The sequence below is a fragment of the Colossoma macropomum genome, unplaced genomic scaffold (assembly GCF_904425465.1).
Source record: "Colossoma macropomum unplaced genomic scaffold, Colossoma_macropomum, whole genome shotgun sequence".
In the NCBI taxonomy this organism is placed as follows: Eukaryota; Metazoa; Chordata; class Actinopteri; order Characiformes; family Serrasalmidae; genus Colossoma; species Colossoma macropomum.
Genome location: NW_023494800.1, coordinates 270,001 through 285,616, shown reverse-complemented (window position 1 = coordinate 285,616; position 15,616 = coordinate 270,001). Strand labels below are relative to the sequence as shown.

At 40.9% G+C, this 15,616-nt stretch overlaps 2 protein-coding genes across 3 annotated transcripts in view; both read left to right on the top strand.

Annotated features, from left to right (window-relative positions):
• Positions 1-7,500, top strand: part of ptpn13 (protein tyrosine phosphatase non-receptor type 13) — a 147,444-nt gene extending 139,944 nt beyond the window's left edge. Inside the window, 9 exon segments of the mRNA XM_036587727.1 lie at positions 126-181; positions 861-958; positions 2,179-2,327; positions 2,671-2,761; positions 4,439-4,632; positions 4,634-4,777; positions 5,227-5,442; positions 6,249-6,311; positions 6,917-7,500. Of these exon segments, the coding sequence (XP_036443620.1) occupies positions 126-181; positions 861-958; positions 2,179-2,327; positions 2,671-2,761; positions 4,439-4,632; positions 4,634-4,777; positions 5,227-5,442; positions 6,249-6,311; positions 6,917-6,994 (1,089 nt within the window). The 3' untranslated portion in view covers positions 6,995-7,500.
• A 956-nt stretch (positions 7,501-8,456) lies between these two features.
• The window catches only part of sdad1 (SDA1 domain containing 1), a 25,171-nt gene continuing 18,011 nt past the window's right edge, over positions 8,457-15,616 (top strand). The window contains exons 1-9 of one of the 2 annotated variants that reach the window (XM_036587728.1): positions 8,479-8,586; positions 8,667-8,777; positions 9,592-9,696; positions 9,793-9,891; positions 12,061-12,171; positions 12,259-12,330; positions 12,413-12,513; positions 14,043-14,100; positions 14,188-14,262. In XM_036587728.1, the coding sequence (XP_036443621.1) occupies positions 8,688-8,777; positions 9,592-9,696; positions 9,793-9,891; positions 12,061-12,171; positions 12,259-12,330; positions 12,413-12,513; positions 14,043-14,100; positions 14,188-14,262 (711 nt within the window). In that variant the 5' untranslated portion in view covers positions 8,479-8,586; positions 8,667-8,687. Of the gene's footprint in view, positions 8,778-9,591; positions 9,697-9,792; positions 9,892-12,060; positions 12,172-12,258; positions 12,331-12,412; positions 12,514-14,042; positions 14,101-14,187; positions 14,263-15,616 lie in introns of both variants that reach the window. The other variant, XM_036587729.1, reaches the window with a different exon arrangement.

The window sequence follows — 15,616 nt, the reverse complement described above, 5'->3', positions numbered from 1 at the left end:
CACTGCTTTGCGTTGTCAGCATAGACAAATGTGCATTGTTTATGTATGTAATGAGTTTATATATGTAATGAGTTTATATATGTAATGAGTTTGTATTTAAACCCTTGTTTTCTGTGTTTCTCCAGACCTCAAGGAAGGCGGAGTGGCAGGAGCAGAATGTGGACATTCCACAGAATGACAGGTGTGGAAATCAGAGATGAAGCATTACTTCATTAGTGTTTGCAGATGCTGCTCTTCTGATAATTGAGTGTTGTTCTAGATGAAGGTGAACGTAGCATCAGGACTTCTATGGGTGTTGTGATCAGATGTCTGAAAATATCAAGATATCTTTTGTATGGTGAAGATTGCTTGACGCATCACAGTAATATATTTTTGCTGTATCGCCCACCTCTGGTGGTGAGACAGAAACAGTCAGTCTGAAACGTACATGGTTCCTGTTACATTAGAACATGGTTCCTGTCACCACCGCTGTGAACAGACTGTAAGTCAAACCACTCTAAATGATTTTGTTTACATCTTAACATGTAATTATGTGTACATTTTGAAATTGGGGCAATTTTCCCCCAGTTCAGTTGTATCCTACTCCACCCACTAGTCAGTAGACTCTCCCAATCACATGATACCAGCAGCTCTAGGAGGGCGAAGGCAAACACAGGCTTCCTCTGAGTTCTGTGAAGCTCCACCGCATCTTTACAAACTGCCGCTAACGCAGCGTCGCTGTACAGCTGAACGCGCTCGGAGGAGACGCCAACCGGCAGATCTGTTACGTCAGCTAACAGACGCCTGCGCTGACTAGCATCGTGCTGAGTTACATTTCCTCGGTCATGCTGACTTTAACTGGTCTCGATTTTTCTCCTCAGTTTCCTGCAGTCATCCTCAGGGCAGCTGGACGAGGATGAGATCACGTGGGGAAGTGATGACCTTCCTATAGATGACATAAACTCCAAATTCACCCAAGGTAAGTCTTTAAAGTAAATAAGCTAGTAAATAAATAAACAAGTGGTTTGTTACGAAGGCCTTCCTCTTGTTCAGTGGCGTAACTAGACGGGGGCAGGGTGGGCAGTCGCACTGGGGCCTGCGGCGACCAGACCCCCAATTTTTATTTTTATTTTTTTTATTTGGCCCCTCCAGGCTTGGACTGCCCTTCGGGAATACCTGGAGATTTTCCAGCTGGTAGTTTGACTGGTCAGGAACGTTAGCGCAAGAGATGAACTAGAACGTGTATCCAGTATGTAGAAAGACCCACCTGTGTCCCTCGACCCCCTGATCTCTCGCGATTGGTCTATACGTCGTGTAATAAACAGTATTAGATCAGAGATGTGTAGCGTTAGCTGGCTAGCTAGCTCAGTAAACTAGCCTGCAGCACCGCGGTTTGTGTTCATAATTTGGCAAATCTGGAGAGACAAGAGGACCTGAGGAGGAGAAGAGAGAGTCAGATCAGAACAGCTAATTCAGCACCTGAGCAACGGGTCAGTCTTCAGCCTCCTCTACTGACCTGGTCAGTTAGCTGCTACTGCTGTAGGCTGCTTCCTTCCATCAGGACACATCACATTAATCCACCACCGACTGAGATCATCTCCATCATTATTTACAGACTCTAGTTAACCAGTTTCATTAACGCTGGCCTGGGTGCTTACAGAAATAGCCCTGCTTCTACCATTTCCCTCTGATTTTACACAAACAGAAACGAACTGAACCCTTTTCTTGCGTTTGTAGTTTCTTCTCAGGCCAATTAAAGTTTTCATTTTCATTTAAGTTTTTAGAGACATTACAGAGAGAAACACAGACATTTCACCATAAATACAAAAACACCTTTAAAGGATTAACGTCACTCAGTTTGTCCAAGTATTCAAAATGGAAATGGTTGTATGGAAAGGATTATTATTTATACTGGAATGTTTGAGTGACTGAGCTGATTGTGGTGATGTCTTAATAATAATGGGCATCTTAGAAAATGATCTATAAAGTTATTTATCCAGGCACTAAGTGTTCATTTGTTCCAGAAAAACTAACATTAGAATAAACCAGTATTTACTCTCACCATCCAGTACCTAGTTTATCTAATCAGTCATTCAGTTAATTCATTTCTGCTGAGGGATTTGAACAAAGGTGCAGAACAGTGAGAAGTCAGGAAACAATCCTGTGTTCTTCTAACTGAGTTCATATAACCATCCTCAGATGGTCCCATCATCACTGAGGACGAGCTGACGTCTCTGCCGCTGGTGAAGGTGGTTCCTGACGGTCAGTACACCGGGCCGAAGCTGAACTCCGTGGTGCGGATGATGAGAGGACTGCTGGAGCAGAAGGTTCCCCTGCAGGAGTTCGAGGTACATTGAAGTGCATTTGTATGTTAAGTTGGTTAATTTGAGCTGCATTTCGAGTCGTCAGATTTAGGATTTCAGATTCTACTGAAAGTGCGTCAGGACCGTCGGCTTGTTACATCTTCACTATCAAATGAGTTCATCTGTGAACAGAAGGCCGTGTGATATATCATCTATACCAGTATATCACGATACTGACAGGCCGTGATACTGCTCATCAGTTTTACTGACATAGTTCACCGATGTTGAGGACTATATCCATCATCTATAATGTCAGTTATATAATGCCCATATAATGCCGGTGTACCAGGTCGTTGTTGGTGGTTCAGTTCAGTTCATGTATTTACAGAATCTCCAGAACCTGCAGCCTCTGGACGACTGCCTGATTGGTCAGACTCAGGAGAACAAGAAGAAGAACCGTTATAAAAACATCGTGCCCTGTAAGTGAACACTGAGCGCAGTCGTCCTCTGTTCTGACTACCTTTGATCTTTATTACCTGTGACCTGTCCTACCTGTGATTCTGTGTTTGAAACAACAGCGTCAGTTCCATCACTGTTCAAAATTTTGGAATTAATGTTCGAGACAGTATAAAACTAGATATTTATATACTTGTATATATAAACAAAATAAAATCTGGGTATATAAAATGATTCTAAACGTTTGTCTTGTTCAACTTCACAGTTTTCATTGATCAGATAATCAGTATAAAGCTGTAAATCATGTCCAGAGTGATGAACAGAGCTGTACAAGGCTTTAAATAACTGAAGATGCTGTAAAACACTGAGAATTAAGTTAGAATAACATCCAGAATCAAAGGCGATAACTGTGGATTCAGTTATGGACAGTTACAGCACATAATACATTATTTAACTCAACTTCTTGAGTTCTTTAAACGTCGAATGAATCTAACAAAATCTAAATGTTTTGGGAAAATAGTTTGTAATATGTAAATCCAGGTTATTATTGTATATAAAATATCAAAAATTATTAACATGATTAGTGATTCCAAACTGATACAGTAGTGTACATGACATGGTTGTTGTTTACACGGTTGTTTATATATATATATGTATATATATATATATATATATATATATATATGTGTATATATATATATATATATATATATATATATATATATATATATATATATATATATATGTGTGTGTATATATATATATATATATATATATATGTGTGTGTATATATATATATATATATATATATATGTGTGTGTACATATATATATATATGTGTATGTATGTGTGTGTGTGTGTGTGTGTGTGTGTGTATATATATATCATTTTGCTCTGAGTGACGCTATAACTTAATTAAACATTACAAACCAATCATAACTACCCAAACTGTACCAAATGTGTCAGTAGTGTCTGTTTCAGTAGTGTCTGTTTCAGTAGTGACTGTTTCAGTAGTGACTGTTTCAGTAGTGACTGTGTCAGTAGTGACCGTTTCAGTAGTGACCGTTTCAGTAGTGTCTGTTTCAGTAGTGTCTGTTTCAGTAGTGACTGTTTCAGTAGTGACTGTTTCAGTAGTGTCTGTTTCAGTAGTGTCTGTTTCAGTAGTGTCTGTTTCAGTAGTGACTGTTTCAGTAGTGACTGTCTCAGTAGTGTCTGTTTCAGTAGTGTCTGTTTCAGTAGTGTCTGTTTCAGTAGTGATTGTTTCAGTAGTGACTGTTTCTCAGCCAGTACAGACCAGCAAACACAGCTTTGAACAGCTGTTCACACAGAAAATCATCATATTTTACATTAAAACACTAAAAAGTGCTGAACTGCAGAAAATATGGCAATTCTTAATGTTCCACACTGACTTTCAGACTTTGGGACTCATTTACTTCAAAACAATGGGATCTACTGCTCATCAGAACGTACCCTATAAATGATGACTGTATATATTTGTTATTGTTGTCTCCATTAATGCGTTGAGTGTAAATAGATCAGAATGCTTGTAAATATCTAAGATCTTAATATTTAAACTGCTGTGAGACTGTTTGAGTTTCCCTCATCCAGAAAAGCGTTGATTCTCAGGTTACTCTGCTGCCTGTCAGTGAGGAAAGCACTGAGGTTTATTTTGACATTATTTCATGTTGTTTCCTCTCCAGTCGACACCACCCGAGTGCTCCTGGGCAAAGACGGCGGCTACATTAACGCCAACTTCATCAAGATGCCGGTGAAGGACGAGAACTTCCAGTACATCGCCTGCCAGGGGCCGCTGCCCACCACGCTGGGAGACTTCTGGCAGATGGTGTGGGAGCAGAAGTCCAACGTGATCGCCATGATGACCCAGGAGGTGGAAGGGGGGGAAGATTAAATGCCAGCGCTACTGGCCCGACACCCCCCGCACGGCCGAGATGGTGGACGAGAGGCTGCAGATCACTCTGGTCAAAGACCAGCACCTGGACAACTTCATCATCCGCCTCATCGAAGTCAAGGATATCCAGGTCAGGAGATCCCGTCCGCTTGGTCAGATGTGTCTTATACTTGCATGCTCACATCCTAAATGTCATCTTGGACCCTTGAAATCCCTCCCGCTGGGGGGTCCTGGCCATTTGGGACTCCTGAGTGTGATCGGTGGTGTCCATATGCCTGCGTGATGTGTCCATGAGGGGGCGCTCACAGCGTGATTTGTGTTTACGGCACTGTTGTAAAGGTGAAATACGCTCTGCATCTGTAGGGGGCGCCCAGGAGCAAAAAAAAACAACTCTATAAAAACTTATTTTATTTGGCTCTCAGAAATCATCAGGACTTCTCTGCAGAACTTGAAGGACCTGAAGGTTAAAACAGATGAAGATTCGGTTTAGTTCGCTGGTTGGTTTAGTTTGGCTTGCTGAGATCTTGTAGTCGTCCTTTTTGATCTACTCACAATTTAATGTTCCACCTTTTCCTCCAGACCAATGAAATCCAGAGAGTGACGCACCTGAACTACACGGGCTGGCCTGACCACGGCACTCCCACACAGCCGGAGCAGCTCTTAACCTTCATTTCCTACATGAGACACATCCACCAATCAGGGCCCATCATCACCCATTGCAGCGCTGGGATTGGCCGGTCTGGAACGCTCATCTGCATAGACGTGGTGCTCGGACTCATCAGCAAAGACGCAGACGTGAGTAATTTAGGAGAAGAACTGAAAATCTGAATCACTGAAGACGCCGTCCAGTCTGAAACTCTGTCTGTCCGAAAGTATCCAGCCTCTCCAGTGAGTGATTTCAGATACTGTAAGGGGAATTCCACTGAAAATTCCCCCATAATTCAGTGTGTGAGATGTAAACAGAGAGATTCAGAGAGGTTTGGTGTGAAATGGTTCAGATGTCTTCACAGTGGTGGTGATAGGAACCAGGGGTCGCCATGACTACAACACAGATATAGACATTTTATTTACTATCCAGAACCACCAGTGAACCTACACGAGTCTTCTGAGTTTATATGGAATGTTGATGATGGAAAATAGTGGAAAATCTGAAATAATAAGTTTTCTTTGGGGACTATTTTGCCTCACAGCGCCCTGCATGTATCCCTCCACCATGAATGGAGTTTAAGTTCTCTAAACTATCATAAAACAGTGTCTCAGTCATCAGGCAGTGAATTCATAACCATTTCATGTAGGAACTTTCTGTGAGGGAGCTTTTAGAGGTGGACGTCTGGTTCCTATCACCACCACTGTGAAACAGTTCCTCACAGCAATGTTCAACATCCAGTATAAAGCCTTCCCAGAAGAGTAGAGGCTGTTACTGCAGCACAGACTCACTATGAACACCTTCATTACAGAGGAAACTCTGGATCAGCAGGTGAACTCAGACAGAAGATGAAGCTGATCAGAATCACAAATCTTGACTAAAACTGTAGATTCTGTATGTTTGGCTTTTCTCTGATCACTAACTGATCATGTGACGTTCTTCTCCCTGTTATCAGTTTGACATCTCGGATGTCGTGCGGACCATGAGACTTCAGAGACAAGGCATGGTGCAGACAGAGGTAGGGTGTGTTGTTGTTGTTGTTTTATTGGGGAGGTCTTATAATACAGTATTCAGTTTCGTAGCTACAGCATTATTTTTACAGTACACTAATAAGAGACAGACTCACTACTGTACACTTAAATACACAATTACTGTTTAGTCACTAGATTTAATACATTTGGGGGGGGGATAAAATATTAAATGTGGCCTGTGCGAATGTTATGGCACACTTTATATTGTCATATAAAATGTCATATTTAACTGTGTTCTCTGAATAGGGACTTTTGTGTTATTCTCACTTAGACAAACCTTAAATTACTCAAAAATAAATACTTTGACATTTTTTACACTTTTTATGAAATAAAATGCTTGAATACGTCAGACTGAGCTCAGCCTTTTCATATTTCATTCATTCAGAGGAAGTTTGAAAAATTAACCTTTTCTGCCTGATAATTTTGTAATCAGTTGTATTTTTTTATTTGTTTATGAATATTCAGGACAAATACAGCAACATCCAAGTACTATTTATGAATATTCAGCACGTTCTTTCAGAGGAATGTTGAGAAATGAACTTTTCCTGCCTGATAATTTGATTATCTGTAATTTCTCCCCTCGTCTCTGCAGGAACAGTATATTTTCTGCTACCAGGTGATTCTCTATGTGCTCCGATGTCTGCAAGCTGAGGAGAAAATCTCAGGCTGAGAACCGAGGACTGTTACTGCCTTACTGCGAAAGCTGGAACGCCAACGAGAACTTCCTTAAACTTACGATCAAACTTGCCTTACGATGTTACACACGTGTTTTTAACAGTTTTGTACATTCCTGTTTGGGTTTCCTTCCCTTTAAATGCTGTTTATTAAAGATGCAACAATGGAAACCATCGGTTTTATAATTTATCTCTATTTTTCGCTACTTTTTACAGAAATGATTGAGCATAAGTGATGAATAAATTCCTATTTTATGTGGAACAAAACCATTCATGTGTATTTTAAAGTGATATGATGCTGGAACTTGTTGCCTCGACAGAAAACGACGACAGTATTTGCTTTGTAAATCGATTATCGATCGCTGAGTGCCAGAGGTAATCAATGAAATGGAAGTGTACATATTTATCACATGGAAACTGTTGATATGTTTAAACTGTTACATACTGGACAATTTGCAATTTGTAAATAAAAGAGTATCAGCCTTTAAGCTTTTCACTTTAACGCTGTGGGATCTCGTTTCTGCGTTTTTAATTATAATAAACAAATGAAAAAATGCTGGATATTGAAATCAAATTAAGTACTTACACAGCACTGAATTAATTACATTTATGAATATTCAGCGCACATGCAGCAACTTCAGTACTATTTATGAATATTCAGCACACATACAGCAACTTCTAAGTACTATTTATGAATATTCAGTACTCATACAGCAACTTCTAAGTACTATTTATGAATATTCAGTACTCATACAGCAACTTCTAAGTACTATTTATGAATATTCAGCACATACAGCAACTTAAGTACTATTTATGAATATTCAGCACACATACAGCAACTTAAGTACTATTTATGAATATTCAGCACATACAGCAACTTCTAAGTACTATTTATGAATATTCAGCACACATACAGCAACTTAAGTACTATTTATGAATATTCAGTACACATACAGCAACTTAAGTAGTATTTATGAATATTCAGTACACATACAGCAACTTAAGTAGTATTTATGAATATTCAGTACACATACAGCAACTTAAGTACTATTTATGAATATTCAGCACACATACAGCAACTTAAGTACTATTTATGAATATTCAGCACACATACAGCAACTTCTAAGTACTATTTATGAATATTCAGTACACATACAGCAACTTAAGTACTATTTATGAATATTCAGTACACATACAGCAACTTCTAAGTACTATTTACGAATATTTACCACATATACAGCAACATCTATGAAGTATTTATGAATATTCAGCGCGTGTACAGGAACGCTTAACGTCATTTGCTCACGAGGGGCTTTCACTGAGCGCTGATGCTGAAAGTGGAGCTCAGAGGAACGAAATAAGAGTAAAAATGAAAGCGGGCGTTTTAATCGAAACCTCGTTGGTGTTTTTTTGTAACGCTTTCCCGCGAGCGCTCAGTTTGTCCCTCCGTCCTCTCCGTACTGCACACACGTCACGGTCAATATGGCGCTGCCCCGGTGAGCCACGCTGCCTCACAAACAGAGCCGGACTTTAAACTCATTACAGAGAAAACCCGCCGTTCACCCCCCGAACAAAGAGGAGTAACTCACTTAAAACTCGCACTGCAGTCTTTAAACTCGCACTGCAGTCTTTAAACTCGTACTGCGGTCTTTAAACTCGCACTGCGGTCTTTAAACTCGTACTGCAGTCATGTCGGGAAGACACAACAACAAACTGCCCACCAACCTGCCTCAACTGCAGAACCTGATCAAGAGAGACCCGAGATCCTACACAGAGGAGGTAAACACTAGTATACTAATACTATGTGAGGGTCCATGGGGGTCCTGACCACTGAAGAACAGGGTAAAAGGGGGCTAACAAAGTATCAGAGAAACAGATGGACTACAGTCTGTAACTGTAGAACTACAAAGTGCACCTATATAGTAAGTGGAGCTGATAAAATGGACAGTGAGCGTAGAAACAAGGAGGTGGTCAGAATGTTATGCCTGATCGGTGTATATCCACACACACTAATATACACTCGCAAACACTCACTCACACACAAGAATACACACAAATATAAACTTATATGTATTCATATACTAATACATTTACACACAAACACACACTAATATACACAAACACTGCAGAACCTGATAGAGAGACCTGATCCTAAAATAAACACAAATACACCCAAAAATATTAATATTCAGAGTTTAAAATACAACGCTACACACAGGAGGTAAAATAAATACAAATATAGATATATTTATAATAATAAGATACAGAATTATAACACTTATATGGAAACTATGCTGCAAAAACAGCCCATTTTGATTTTGTTGTTTTTGTGATGTCATGAAAACCCACTGCATTTACGTCTCAGACAGGCACGTTCAGCCTTCAGCTCTTTAGCTCCACTCGTTAATGCTGAAGTTAGCGTTTCAGCCTGGACTGCTTTTTGAATGAGGCAGCCAATCAGGACAGACCTCATTTACATGTATCAGTTTTAAAGGCACAGCCTGTGTTCAGTGTACATACAGACGGTGCAGCTGTTTATCCCTCCTCCTGAGCTAATAATGTAATTAAAGCTCTCCTTTTGCTCTCACTGCAGTTCCTCCAGCAGTTCCGTCACTATCAGTCCAACATCCAGATCTTCAAACACCAGCCAGACAAACCCAACAAAGACCTGGCCGAGCTGGTGATGTTTCTGGCCCAGGTACAGTCCACTTCGTCCATCCGTGACACTTTTGTGTCTTTTACAGTTATAGATGAATTGTTTGATGTTCCTGATCACTGTGGCTTTGTTCTGCAGGTTGGTCACTGCTATCTGGAGGAGCTGTCCAATTTCCCCAAAGAACTGACCGAGCTCCTCCTGAATCACCACACAGTGCTGGAGCCGGACCTCCGAATGGTAAGACTGTTGCCCACCCATAGCACAGACAGTGGACCCATGATTTGGGTTACTGTGAGCGTGCTAGTAGCTAACATTAGCTACACGAGCTACTCGCTTTCAATCTCAACAACAACACAAAGTGAATTAAAGCTGTTATTTTACTATGAAGCTCTCAGTTTAGATGATCAGCTTCATCAGACAGTGATAAAGTCTCTCAGCAGGGCTGCTTACAGGCTGCTGTTGGGGTTGTAGTGCTAATAAAGGTGGGCTGCGTCTCTTCAGGGTCGAACGCTGAGCGAAGCTGCTCGATGCTGTCTGAGCTCTGAGAAACTCTCTGGAGTGAAATGAGCAGAGAAGCTAACAGCTCTGAGTTAAAGCTGTCGGGATCCTGTTAGAGATGCGGGAGCTGAAGTTCCTGTTCAACAGCTTGTTTTGAGAATTTTCAGTTCCACCTTAAATGGTGCTGCAGTTACATTCTGGTGCCTGTACAAGCTGCAGCATTTAAGGTGGAACATTCGATGAAGAAGCTGTGAACAGGAAGCCCTTCAGCCTGGATTAAAGATGATCTTCAGCTGACAGTTCGGTTCTTGTGAAGGGAATGAAAAGTGCTGACGTTCCTTCACAGCCTGGAGCTGCATTTCTGCACTCAGTCGGCCTTTTTCATTGCTGCTGCTCTGTTGTTGTTTCGCTGGACTAGAACGTGGGCCGGTGTATGTAAATTTAGGGCATAAATATTAATGAGTCCAGACTGTTACATAACAGTTCAGGATTTTGGAATCGGCCCCTTTTACTGCCTCTTCTACAAACGCAGGATCTGTATCTGAAGGAGGAGACAGCAGAGTTTGGGGTTCACAGTGTCTCAGTTCCATGTACTGAACTCAACTATTCCAATGAACGTACAGTTTTCCATCCTACAGAACCTTTAGCCATTGGTAAACATTTACATTTACACCGTTTAGCAGAAGAAATTATCCAGAGGGACTTTATTTAAATTTAGGTGCTTTATTGTCGACTCAGAGTGTAGATAGAACACATAAGTTAGAGCCCAAACTACCCCTGAGCTCAAACACTGCCAGAGCTGAAACCTAGAAAAAATACACGCAATGTAGAATTAAGACAGTAGCCACGTTTACATGCAGCCTAATAATCCGACTAATAGCTCAATCAGAATAGAGTCCATGTAATCACCTCAGTCGGAATAGTCTAGTCCGATTGAGGCCATTCAGAATACAGTCTCCATCCGACTGATCGAGGTGGGTAATCCTGTAAATAATCCGTTAAATAGAAGAATAATATCCGTGTAAACGCCTGTATCTGATTACGTTCCCTATCGGAAAGTTTAAGCCCGTTCTGATCATGTTCGTCGCGTCAAAGTGAAAGTTTATACCGTTCAACATGGCGGAGCAGAAACTGGTCTGCAGAGGAGACGAAGTTTATGCTCTGATCTTTAAAAGACGGCGGTGGGACGGACGTCCAGCTTATGTGTCTCAGAACACGACGTCTTCCTCTCGGCCTTCTTTAATAAGGACGTGTGAAGGACGTTTTCCTGAGTCTGACATCATTTTAAAGCAATTAAAAACACAAGCACTGCTCACTGCTGCTCATCTCACTCTGACTGGACTCACGTGATGCTGGTTGTCATGGTAACGGCTACACTAAGTGGTACTCCACACGTGTCGTTTTGGATCTGATTACTTGTGTTGAGCATGTAAACGGAGATTCTCATCAGGTTGTTGAGTAGAGTGAGAATAAACACCTCAGTCTGAATCTGTAGTCTGAATGTGTTCAGACTGGAGGAAGTCTCTGAATGTAAACACAGACGCTGTATAAGTGCAGTGCTACATTTCATCAAGCGCTTCCATTACTGCTCGTTCCACCACCTGAGCTCCAGGACAGAGACGAGTCTTGATGCTTGTCTTCTATGCGTCTTGAAGGGTGGTGGGTCAAGCTGAGCCGTACTTGTGTGGCCTCCCGAAAGAGAGAGAGGGTCAAATCCTCCACGAAGTGCTGAAACCTGCATGGCTGTTCGTTGGACTTTAGTCCTTTAGGTTCCTTCCTAAAACATTTAACAAAATCATGTTTGTTTGAGAGAAAAACACTTCTGGCACAGCGTCAGGCTGATGAAGTGCCGTCAGTGCGCTGTCGGAACTGTTGTTGATGTGGCGACGCTTCTTCTGTTCCTCTTAGACGTTTTGCAAAGCGTTGATCCTGTTGAGGAACAAAGACCTGATCGACCCCACAAGTCTTCTGGAGCTGTTCTTCGAGCTGCTGCGCTGCCACGACAAGCTTCTGAGGAAGGTGAGACTCACACTCTTCCTCCGTAAACACTCAGCTGACCGGTGAAGGTCAGGTGTGTCTCTGACTCTCGTCTTCGTCTCTCCTCAGACTCTGTACACTCACATCGTGACCGACATCAAGAACATCAACGCAAAGCACAAGAACAACAGGCTGAACACAGTGAGTCTCGTCTGCTGAACCCAGTGATGCTGTGGTCAGTTCTGTCCAGCAGAGCTTTAGTTCTAACGTTCTCTTTGTTCAGACCCTGCAGAACTTCATGTACACGATGCTGAGAGATTCAAACCCCATCGCGGCCAAGATTTCTTTAGATGTGATAGTGGAGCTGTACAAAAGGAATATCTGGTAAGAGAGAGTTCGCGCTGACCGTCCTCGCTCCAGACATGTCCAGACAGTCCCTCGGATGAGTGAGTTTGGATGCTTTAAGGTCGTCCTGAATGTCCTCTGATATCTGGGTGATATCTAAAAATAACTAGCACAATATTTTGTAGATAAAAAAAAATCATGATTACGGATAATATCCACAAATCCACAAAGTTTTCAAAATATTTGCATAATTAGATGGTTTAGATGTAATCAGAGAGGTTCAGAGTGGTTCAGAGTGGTTTGGTGTGAAACGCTCTGTTCTAGATAAACTTACAGAGTCAGAACTGTTCACAGTGGTGGTGATAGGAACCAGACGTCCACCTCTAAAAGCTCCCTCACAGAAAGTTCCTACAGTAAATGGTTATGAATTCACTGCCTGATGACTGAGACACTGTTTTATGATAGTTTAGAGAACTTAAACTCCATTCATGGTGGAGGGATACATGCAGGGCGCTGTGAGGCAAAATAGTCCCCAAAGAAAACTTATTATTCCAGATTTTCCACTATTTTCCATCATCAACATTCATATAAACTCAGAAGACTCGTGTAGGTTCACTGGTGGTTCTGGATAGTAAATAAAATGTCTATATCTGTGTTGTAGTCATGGCGACCCCTGGTTCCCATCACCACCACTGTAAAGACATCTGAGTCTATATTTCTGTAAATAAACTGTTTATCAGACCCGTCCGAATGACTGTTTATATCTCAGCCACTGAAGAAATGTCGTCAGCTGAATTCTCCTTTAAGCTGTACAGAAAATACTGCGTGTTTTACTCGTCACACACAGTAGACCTTTAAAAGCCCCAAACACTGTGTGTATGATATTCAGTACCATTTATCACCTTTTTAAGAGGACATCAGCCTCAGACGGGACTTTTACTTTTGTCTATATAGCTTGTGCATATATATATATGTAAATGTGACATCACAAAAACCCTGAATTCAGATTGAGCTGTTTTTGGGTCTTAGTGTCCACATATGGACTGAGTGATGTGGGCGAGTGAGGGGGACAGTCTGAAACTGTGTTTGTGTTTATTTACTACATCACTGTATTAAAGAAGAAAACGCATTGAGCCCTTTGAATAATGAGCCCATATTGTGGCACTGGGGGGCGGAGCTAAGATTTCGCCCCATCACTGGGAGATCCCAAGTTCAAGTCCTTGTAATGATGCTGATTATTGGCATCTTATCAGCAATATTTATATACGTTAGAATGATATTTAAGTTAATATTTATAAAACCGCAGGTCGTCAATATGAGCAGATGTTACCTGTGAACTGAAATATGAGAATTATGCATGTTTACTGTAAATGCAGTTGTAAATGTTCAAAGTCATGCTGTTATTAGAACAACAGTACATTCATAGGTTTGGGATAATCCCTTATAATTTATATAACATTTGTGTTGTGTCCAATACAATGTTCTGTATTGTATTTCAGAATTATATTATTATACATTATATTAATTAATGTTATGTCATCTGTTTGTTTTCCTTTCCACCGTTTCAGGAATGATGCCAAAACAGTGAATGTTATCACAACAGCCTGTTTCTCCAAAGTTACGAAGGTAGGAAGAGCTTCTTTTCCCTCTGAGTTTTCGTATCGTATCCGTGTGGAAGTGCTGCTGTTTTCACTGCTGTGTGTTTGTGTTCAGATCCTGGTGGCTGCGCTGGCGTTTTTCCTGGGGAAAGACGAAGATGAGAAAAAGGACAGTGATTCAGAATCAGAGGTGAATCTGAGTGAACGAGGCATTTTAACTTCACAGAATCAGCATTTTATCACCAAGAGCAGAGCTGACAACACACAGCGCTCGATAAAGCTGTCTATCACGGTGACGATAAGAGAAACGGTAAATTACCGTTAAAATAATGTGTCTGGCTGGATGTAAGTGCAGTGGCAGGTGTTACAGGAGCCTCCACTCCCAAACCAGCCGGCTCAGGAAGAGGCTGTGACCCTGCTGAACTCCATACCATCACTGCACTCACTGCACTGTCACTGTACTTTATGTCCTAACATTATTGCACTATCCGCATTTGTACAGTCTATTATTGCACATTCATATTTGCACAGACTGTTATTGTACATATTTCACTCTGCATACTTATCATTTTACATATCGCTGTTGGCACAAAACCTCATATGTCCAGAATGAGAACTTTACAGGAGAAGGAAAAACATACTTTACTTTTAATGTAAGTCAGTGGAACCAGACTTTTTCCAAATATATTTTGAGTCGTTTCTTTTCATCTATTCATCATGAAATTTATACATAAGCTAAAGGCCAACAGGTGTTTTCAAACCATGTCAAAAACTGAAAAACGACAAAAGTGGAGATACGAGGTTTTGTTCTGACAGCAGTGATATTCTGCTCTGACAGTACATACAACCCACATTAGCATGCTCTCCACTCACTCTGTATATCTGTATATTTCTATTTGCCACATCTATATTTGTTTAACACACTGTCGTACTTTCCTGCACTTTATATGTAAATAATTCTGTATTTTGCACTTCTGGTTAGATGCTAACTGCATCTCTTTGGCTCTGTACCTGAGCTCTGCACGGTGACAAAGTTTAATCTAATCTAATTTTTTAAAATCAGAAATCTAACTAACCTCTTTAAACCCTCTTTAAACAAACAGCGCAATGCAAAATCATAAAAGCATAATTTACTGTTCTGCTCAATAAACAGAAATGAAATACTAACAACTACTTACTCATTTTAAAGCATTCAGAGCTGAAACGCTCCTTGCAACTTCAGTGTGGCTGAACGCATTGAGCCCTTTGAATAATAAGCATATTGTGGCACTGGGGGGGCGGAGCTAAGATTTTAGCCCTTCGCTGGGAGATCACAAGTTCAAGTCTTGGTGATGATGCTGATTATTGGCATCTTACCAGCAATATTTATATATACTGGAAGGATACTTTAATTTATATTTATAAAACCGCAGGTCGTCAGTATCAGCAGATATCTGCAAACTGAAATATGGTTATTATACATGTTTACTGTAAGTGCAGCTGTAAATGTGTCGACTCAGGCTAGAATAAATGTTCAAAGTCATGCTGATATTAGAGCAACAGTA